Raw genomic sequence first — 8,867 nt, 5'->3', positions numbered from 1 at the left:
TAAAAAAAAAAAAAAAAAAAAAAAAAAAGTATTATGATTATTAATTTCCGATGAGAAAGATAAAATTGTAAGGTCATAGGATTTGTGCATTTTAAGTTTGAATATAATCTGCCAAATTACCCTCCAAAATAGTTTTATCAACAACTACTCCCACCGGTGGAGTGTAAAAGTCTATGCCTCCATCCATACTACTTTCGCCAGTGTGAAGTGGTATGTGCTTTAATTTGCATTTCCTCAATCATTGGAGAGGTAGAGGATCCGTTCACATTTTTATTGGCCGTTTGTGTTTCCTCTAGTCAAATGCCTGCTCATATATTTTTTTTTAAGAGATGGGGTCTTGCTCTATCACCTAGGTTGGAATGCAGTGGTGCGATCATGGCTCACTGCAGCTTCAACTTCTCAGGCTTGAGCAATCCTCCCAACTGAGCCTCCTGAGTAGCTGGGACTGTAGGCATGCACCATCACTCCCAGCTAATTTTTTTGTTTTTCTAGATATGGGGTCTCATTATGTTGCCCAGGCTGGTCTTGCCCTCCTGGCCCCAAGCCATCCTCCTCCTGCCTCAGCCTCCCAAAGTGCTGGAATTACAGGTGTGAGCCATTGTGCCCAGCTGTTTATATCTTTTATCCATTCTTCTATTTGGAAGTTTTACATCTTTTAAATACCAGTCTTTTTCTTTTCTTTTTTTTTTGAGATGGAATCTTGCTCTGTTGCCAGGCTGGAGTGCAGTGGTGCGAATCTCGGCTCACTGCAATCTCTGCCCCCGGGTTCATGCTGTTCTCCTGCCTCAGTCTCCCTCGTAGCTGGGACTACAGGCACACGCCACCACGCCTGACTAATTTTTGTATTTTTAGTAGAAACGGGGTTTCACCATGTTGGCCAGGATGGTCTCGATCTCTTGACCTTGTGATCCGCCCGCCTCACCCTCCCAAAGTGCTGGGATTACAGGCGTGAGCCACCGCGCCCGGCCTAGATACCAGTCTTTTTCTGGCTACAGGCATTGCAAATATTCTCCGCAGTTTGTACATGCCTCAGTCTGCTTCTGCAAGAGTTCCATGAAATCATTTAGCTGGAGCAGCCTTCAGGATAGCGTCAGAGGAGAACAGAAGTAGAGAGAGTACCAGGGTGTCCTACTGCTCTAATTCTTTGGTTGATATTCCTCCATGGGATCGACCTGAGACTTGGGTCTTTGCTAGAATACATCTTGCTGGGATGCATTATTATTTAGCTTAAGCCAGGTCTCAGGCATATGATCTTTATAACCCCAGATTCTGATATTCAGAGCTCCTCACTGGCCTCACTGGTACTCACTCTTTACCCTCCAGGCACCTATCAGTGTATGTATGGAGAGTATGAAAAATTCAGTTTTTTTTTTAACTTTTTTTTTTCTTTTTTGAAATACAGACAGGGTCTCACTATGTTGCCCAGGCTGATTTTGAACTTAAACAATCCTCCCACCTTGGCCTCCCAAGGTGCTGGGATTACAGGTGTGAACCACCCCGCTGGTCAAGAATTCAGTTCTGTAATAGTCTTATTTTTACTCTAGAATGGCTTCTACTCACCAGAGGATCTGAGTCCAGAGAGCTTGGGGTGCTGTCTTTAACTGTCCTATCCTCAGGAGGTGAGGCAATGCTGTGAGGGCCCACGGTGGGTGGGGGCAGGTGGTACAGCTTTGATTGGTCTTGTTGGGCTGATGGCCAGGGAAGTGTGTCCCGGACCCATTCCACTGGGTCCTCCCAAGCGGCTTTCTGTCCGTGGACCTGAAAGAAGGTGAAATATGATTACTGTGGGGAATTCACATGTTAGAGGCTTGTTCACGCAGTCTCTTGGTAGTTCCAACAAAAAAATATGCTCCTTAAAAATGCACACTTCCTGGCCGGGCACAGTGGCTCATGCCTGTAATCCCAGCACTTTGGGAGGCCAACGGGGCAGATCACTTGAGGTCAGAAGTTCAAGACCAGCCTGGCCAACAAGGTGAAACCCTGTTTCTAATTAAAAAAAAAAAAAAAAAATTAGCCAGGCATGGTGTTGCATGCCTGTAATCCTAGCTACTTGGGAGGCTGAGGCAGGAGAATCACTTGAACCTGGAAGGCAGAGGTTGCAGTGAGCCACTGCACTCCAGCCTGGGTGAAAAGGCAAGACGATGCCTCAAAAAAAAAAAAAAAAAGTGCACTTCCTCAAATGTAAATCCTCAAGGCTTTGATTTCTATGGAGTTTTCCTGAGTTTTCAAACAAGGAAATAAGTTGGTATAAATTGTAAAATAATTTTGGAGGATAATTTAGCAGACTGTATTAAAACTTTTAAAAATATTTAATTTTCCAACTTATTTTATTTATTTATTTATTTATTTTGAGATGGAGTCCCACTCTGTCACCCAGGCTGGAGTGCAATGGTGCGCTCTTGGCTCACCGCAACCTCTGCCTCCCAGGTTCAAATAATTCTCCTGCCTCAGCCTCCCAAGTAGTTAGGATTACAGGTGTGCACCACCCCACCCAGCTAATTTTTGTACTTTTAAGTAGAGACTGGGTTTCACCATGTTGGTCAGGCTGGTCTTGAATCCCTGACTTTGTGATCCGCCTGCCTTAGCCTTCCAGAGTGGTGGGATTACAGGCGTGAGCCACTGAGCCTGGCTTATTTATTTATTTTTTAATCAACAAAAATTGTATGCATTTATGATGTATAACATGATATTATAAAATATGTCTTTGCCATGGAATGGCTAAATCAAGCTAATTAACATATGTATTACTTCACATATTTTTTTTTTTACCAGAGGGAGTTTTACTCTTGTTGCCCAGGCTGGAGTCCAATCTTGGCTCACTGCAATCTCTGCCTCCCAGGTTCAAGCAATTCTCCTGCCTCAGCCTCCCAAGTAGCTGGGATTACAGGCGTGTGCCACCACACCCAGCTACTTTTTGTGTTTTTAGGAGAGAAGGGGTTTCACTCTGTTGGTCAAGGTGGTCTTGAGCTCCTGACCTCAGATGATCCACCCACCTCAGCCTCCCAAAGTGCTGGGATTACAGGTGTGAGCCACCGTGCCTGGCTTTATCTCACATGTTTTTTTGTGTGTGATGAGAACACTTAAAATCTATTCTCTTGGTGATCTTCAAGTAAATAATACATTGTTATTAACTATAATCAGCGTATTGCACAATATGTCTCTTGAACTTATTCCTCAGGTCTAACTGAAATTTTGTTTCCTTTCACTAACTTCTCTTCAACCACTCCTATCCATCTACCCGCCTGCCCAGGTCCTGGTAACCATCATTCCACTTTCTGCTGCTCTGAGTTTGACTTTTTTAGATTCCATGTATAAGTGAGATCATACAAAATTTGTCTTTCTGTGCCTGGCTTATTTCACTTAACATAATGTCCTCCAAGTTTATTCATGTTGTTGCAAATGACAGAATTTCTTCCCCACCCCCTAACCACCCCACCTTTTTTTAAGAGACAAGGTCTTGCTATGCTGCCCAGGCTAGACTTTAACTCCTGGTCTCAAGGGGTCCTCCTGCCTCAGCTTCTAGAGTAGCCACTGGGACTACATGCGTTATTATGGCTGGCTTTGAATTTCCTTCTTTTTTTACAACTGAGTACTTTTCTACTGTGTGTATATATACCACATTTCCTTTAATCATGCATCTACTGGTGGATGCTTAGGTTGCATTAAAACTTAACATGCACAGATCTTATGACCCTGCAATTTCATTTTTCAGGCAGGAAATTTTTCCACCTTAGTCATAGTATTTAACTTATTTTTACTTTCTTGAAAGCAAATGTTACTCGTGTGTAAATGGTTCTAAATTGAAAAGCTATTAATAATAATGCAACATTTCCTTAAAATAACATAATTTATAAATGAAATAATGATTTCTGGCATCAGTCTGATAGCATCTCTAGAAATTTAGTATATCACCAGGAGATATCTATTTTTTTTTTCTTTTTTGAGACATAGTCTCACTCCTTCCCCCAGGCTAGAGTGCAGTGATGTGATCTCGGCTCACTGCAACCTACACCTCCTGGGTTCAAGCAATTCTCCTGCCTCAGCCTCTTGGGCTAATTTTTGTATTTTTAGTAGAGATGGGGTTTCACCATGTTGGCCAGGCTGGTCTCAAACTCCTGACCTTAAATGATCTACCGAACTCAGCCTCCCATAGTGCTCGGATTACAGCAGGAGGCACCTCGCCGGGCCAAGATAGCTATCTTAATAACAAATTACTTTTACAGATAATATATGACCAACTGGGTCTAGCCATTACATCACAGTTTATTAGTGCTGGAATGGACTTTAGTGATCATTATACCCTAATTTACGGGTAAGAAAACTGAAGTGGTTTAAAAAAATGACATGTTCCTTTTGCACTAAATTTTATTCTTAGTTTTAATATTATTATTATTTTTTGAGACAGGGTCTCACTCTGTTGCCCAGGCTGCCGTGTAGTGGTGAGAATGTGGCTCACTATAGCCTCTACATCCTGGGCTCAAGTGATCCTCTGGCCTCACCCTCCAGAGTAGCTGGGACTACAGGGTGTGCACCAGCATGCCTGGCTAGTTTCTAAAAATTTTTTATAGGAACAGGGTCTCCCATGTTGCCTAAACTCCTGGACTAAAGTAGTCCTCCTTCCTCAGCCTTCCAAAATGCTGGGATTACAGGCGAGAGCTACTGGGCCCAGCCTTATTCTAACTTTTAAAAATCTTTTCACATATTTCATTTTGTCTTCAAAAGACTCCAGTGATTGGGGTAGAGCAGAAGGTGTTACCTCCTTTTTTTTTACAAATGAAGATATTAAAAAAGGTCAAGTAACTTGGTCAATCTAACATACTTAAGAGTAGTTAGTAAGTAGCTAAGTTTTTTTTTTTTTTTTTAATTAGGGTTTTACTTAATTCTTAGCTCAATTATTTTTCTGTTTGCTCTGACCCCTAGAGAATGGTTTAAATTGGGCTTAGAGCCAGAAGACCTAGAGATGGCCCTGGAGAGATGGTCCCAGAGGCAGTGGTCATTGTGCCATTTGCTGAATGGTGGCTGGAGGCAGGAAAGCAGCTTAGTCTATCTAGTGTCTTGCTCCTCCTGTTAGAAAGAGAACCTAACTAATCCCAGTAGTCCCTAACATTAAAGAAATGTTTCTACTTTGTTAGGTAGAACAGCCTGATCTTGGGGTGTGAGTGAAGAGGGTGGGGCTCACCTTGATCCCGTCCTTGGCTCCTTCCTGTAGATAGGGAATGATAGAGTTGTTCCACAGGTCAATGAACCAGGTCCGGAAGTCCTCAATGCCAATGGGACAGGACAGAAAGAAGCAAGGGCCTAGGGAAGAGGATGAGGCCATGAAGATGGCTGGATCCTACATCTTCCCGGCTGTGTGCCTCTTTTACTCCTTAGTATCAGGCAGAGGGGTCTGACAGCCAAAGGATTAAAGGAAATGTAGAGTTGTCAAGACTAGTGGACGCTGACTGCCTCGACGGCAATCTCGTAAGTCCTGCTTCACAAGGTAGAAGTGAAATGTGAGATAAGGGAGTGAGGAAAGCTGTTTAATTCCCTCCTACATATGTCCCCTCCTTTCTTCTGTTAATTGTGGGGAAAAAAACCAAGGAGAGGGGGTAGCTTTCTGGTGATTGAAGTGGTGCTAACTGTGTTGGGAAGGCTTGTTAAATGGTTCTAAGTCTGAAGCCACAAGGCTTGCAGCTCCTTTACATGCTGAAGACTCCAGGAAGGAAAGAGAGCATCCCTCCAGGTGGTACAGTGGAAAAGGGAAGCCACCTCCTGACCCCCAGGGGGAAGCTGGACCCCAGTACCGATGAGGAAGTCTGAGGTGCTGTGCTTCTCAAGGAAGGTGTGGAGATGATACCACAGCTTGGGTACCCAGTCGAGCACCCGAAGCAGCTCTTCCTTGTTGGCATTGATGTCGCTGTCTGACTCTACCAGCTTCCTCCTCAGGTAACGAACCAGGAAGCCATTGGCTGGCTCCACGTTGTTGGAGAAGGTCAACATCCTGCCACCAAGGATGGGGAAAGTGGGGTCAGAGTGGCAATGGGGACATTATCAGGGTTCAGCCCCGGCCAGTCTGTCCCTCCTTCTGCCTGCTTCTCACTAATGCCTACTTGGTTTCTTTTCAAGTAATAGTGGGGACATCTGAGTTCAGAGCAGCAGCCCTGGGGTGGTGGAGCTGATTCTCAAATTGGTAGCCCTCTTCAGATAACCTTCTGACATCACTGACCCAGATCAGCGTGTGTGGGCAGAAAATCCTAATTCTGCTTAGAGCAGCCTACCTGGCTCTCTCTTAGCTTTGCAGTCCTTTTCTCTCCTCAAGTGTCCTCCTGTACCTTGTAACGGACATTTCAAATATATCTACTTTCTCTTTCCAGCCCAAAAAGCTCTGGCTACTTCTTTTTCCTTCTCCTGTCTACTGCCTTCTGGCCAGAGTCCAGGACTGAGGACTCTTGGGTAGGGTCAGAAGGTTCCTCCAGGGCCACAATTCTTACCTGAAGCTCAAGTGCAAGCCATGGTTGGGTGTCATTTTTACAGGCTGATTGGTGGTACCTATAATATAGGGACTGTAGGAAGAAAGGGAAAAAAGATTCACTTAGACTTGCCTTCACACTTGCTTTCTACCACGTGCACACAATTCATATGTTGTCCTGGACTGGGTTCTCCCTCCTCCCACTTCAGTGAGTTTTGTCTTGACCCCAGCTTACTTACCATTTATGATACTTGCAGGTGAGGGCCCCATTGACCAACTCACTGATGGAGCCTGCTTCACTCAGGTCATCCAACAGGATCACCAGGGGCACATCCCCAATTCCTGTTTCCCGGTCTATCTGGTTGGCCAGGTTGGAAAGATACAGTTGCAGATCCTGGAATAAAAGAAGGCTGTGGGTCCACACTTGGGAATAAGCACTTGGATTAGCCCTGGAAAGCAGGATTTTGAAGAAGTTTTACTAGATCTAGATTCCTCTGGGGCCCTTAGTTACTTGGAAATTTGATTATAGAGGCAGAATTCCACAGAATGATAATCAGTGGTTTCAAAGGCTCTAAAGCAACCCTCTTAAACAGCAGCCCCTAAATTCTCCAAAGGTGGGGAACATATGCTATTTCCTAGATGGATTTTCACTGGTACCATGGACTACTATTAACGGGCATGCCCCCCCCAATCCCCCCAACTGGAAAGAGCAAAGATTTGAACCAGCTCCTTAGTATTAGGGTGTGCTCAAGAGACATCAGGTTTTGGCAGGGGAGGGCACAATATGTACCATTTAATTCCGAGTGCTTCTTCCCAGAGAGCCCAAGGTCAGAGAGTAATACTGAAAAGAAAGGTCGGAGGAAGAGAATGAAGGAGAAGGGATGGGATTGACAGGGTTGGCGGAGAGTGAGGTAGAAATGAGGAGGATGCAGTTTCATCAATGACCAACTGAAGAGGAAGGTGTACAAAGCAAGGAAAAGTGTGGAAAGGAAAGCCTTTCTCCACAAAGGCAAGGGAAAGTGTGGAGAAACAAGTTAAGGGCAAGAGGCTGGACAGAAATTGTGGGGAGGAAAAGGAGAAGACTGGAAAGGGGATAGATGGAAAGGAAATGAACGCAGAAGAGGAGGAGAAAGATAAAGGCAGAGGTGAGGGAAAGGGAACGCTGAGGCGGGAAGGGGCCAGGGACGGGGCTTGGGGAAGGCTGAGGCATGAACAAAGACTGGAAGGGTCTGAGGGGGCAGCCACCTTGCAAGACTGCTGGTGCATGTTGAAGGTGCTGACGATGCCCTCCGTGACCTCGCGGCCAGAGCGCTCCACCAGGTACTCGGCCAAGCGATTGGTCAGGTAGGTCTTGCCTGTACCGCTGGGGCCCGAGAGGACAAGGCGCCGGTGCTTCAGCAGGAGGCTTATGTAGTGCTGCATCATCGGCTTGGGGATCAGCGTCTCAAACACCAGGCTGTCGACGCATTTCTCCTTCAGACCTGAACCCCACCCCAGAAAGCATGAGTCTTGACCAGGGTCCCGAGGATAGCCAGGGACCCTAAAGAGCTTTTCTTTCTTCATCTAGGAGCTCCCTGAAGAAACTGAGAGCCACTTGCCCCGTGGTTCCATAGGAGTCCCCTAACTCTTAGTTTTGAAAATTTAGATCTCCTTTTTATAGGGGCATGCTCTGAGCTGGGGGTGAGGAGTGGAGTAAGAAGCCAAGGCTTAGCAAAAGTGTCCCTGGGAGCCAAAGTTAGGACTGGGTCTTACTCATCTTTTGATATCTCACCCCCATTATTTAAGCACCTTCATATTATACCTTCTCAGTGAGTCCTTGCTGAATGAATGCATGAAGGATTATTTGGTGATGATCCTCTCCCTGCCTTCATGCCACACCACCTCACCCCAAGAGACAAAGACTGACCTTTGAGGGAGACTGATATGTTATTGACACCTCGACGGCAAGGCGGCATCTCGGGGGGCTCTGCATCCAACACTCGTTTCACGTGGCTGATGCTGTAGCCGTGGATGGACTCCGTGCTTAGTCCCAGGGTAGAGGCTGGGTCCATCTTAGAAATATAGTCCTGGCAGAAGAGATGGGGAGAACAAGAAGAAAAGATACAAGCACAGGTGTAAAACCACAAGAAAGAATGAATATCAGAGGAAACGGAAGCAGATGAAGAAAGAGCAGAGCATATGCTCTTCCTAGGTAGCATTTCTCCATAAAGCCTCAGAAGTCCCCAGGATCCCAGCGCCTGGATGGTTTAATATCCTGTGAGAAGCCAGGCATGGTGGCACATGCTCGTAATCCCAGTTACTCAGGAGGCTGAGACAGGAGAATTACTTCAGCCCAGGAGTTCAAGGCTGCAGTGAGCTGTGATCGCATCACTGCCCTCCAGTCTGGGTGACAGAGTGAGACCCTATGTCTAAAAAA

The 8,867-nt window shown here is 45.6% G+C and overlaps 1 protein-coding gene across 9 annotated transcripts in view; it reads right to left on the bottom strand.

Annotated features, from left to right (window-relative positions):
- Positions 1–8,867, bottom strand: part of NAV1 (neuron navigator 1) — a 274,917-nt gene that overhangs the window by 7,081 nt on the left and 258,969 nt on the right. For all 9 annotated transcript variants that reach the window (XM_032288714.1, XM_032288716.1, XM_032288718.1 and 6 more), the window contains 7 exons: positions 8,358–8,517; positions 7,697–7,932; positions 6,691–6,845; positions 6,474–6,545; positions 5,787–5,983; positions 5,180–5,298; positions 1,561–1,758 (listed from right to left, as the gene is read on the bottom strand). In XM_032288714.1, the coding sequence (XP_032144605.1) occupies positions 1,561–1,758; positions 5,180–5,298; positions 5,787–5,983; positions 6,474–6,545; positions 6,691–6,845; positions 7,697–7,932; positions 8,358–8,517 (1,137 nt within the window). The remainder of the gene's footprint in view (positions 1–1,560; positions 1,759–5,179; positions 5,299–5,786; positions 5,984–6,473; positions 6,546–6,690; positions 6,846–7,696; positions 7,933–8,357; positions 8,518–8,867) is intronic.

Source organism: Sapajus apella, unplaced genomic scaffold (genome assembly GCF_009761245.1).
Source record: "Sapajus apella isolate SASKATOON/1434 unplaced genomic scaffold, GSC_monkey_1.0 scaffold22, whole genome shotgun sequence".
Classification (NCBI taxonomy): domain Eukaryota; kingdom Metazoa; phylum Chordata; class Mammalia; order Primates; family Cebidae; genus Sapajus; species Sapajus apella.
This window is presented reverse-complemented; position numbering and strand designations above follow the sequence as displayed.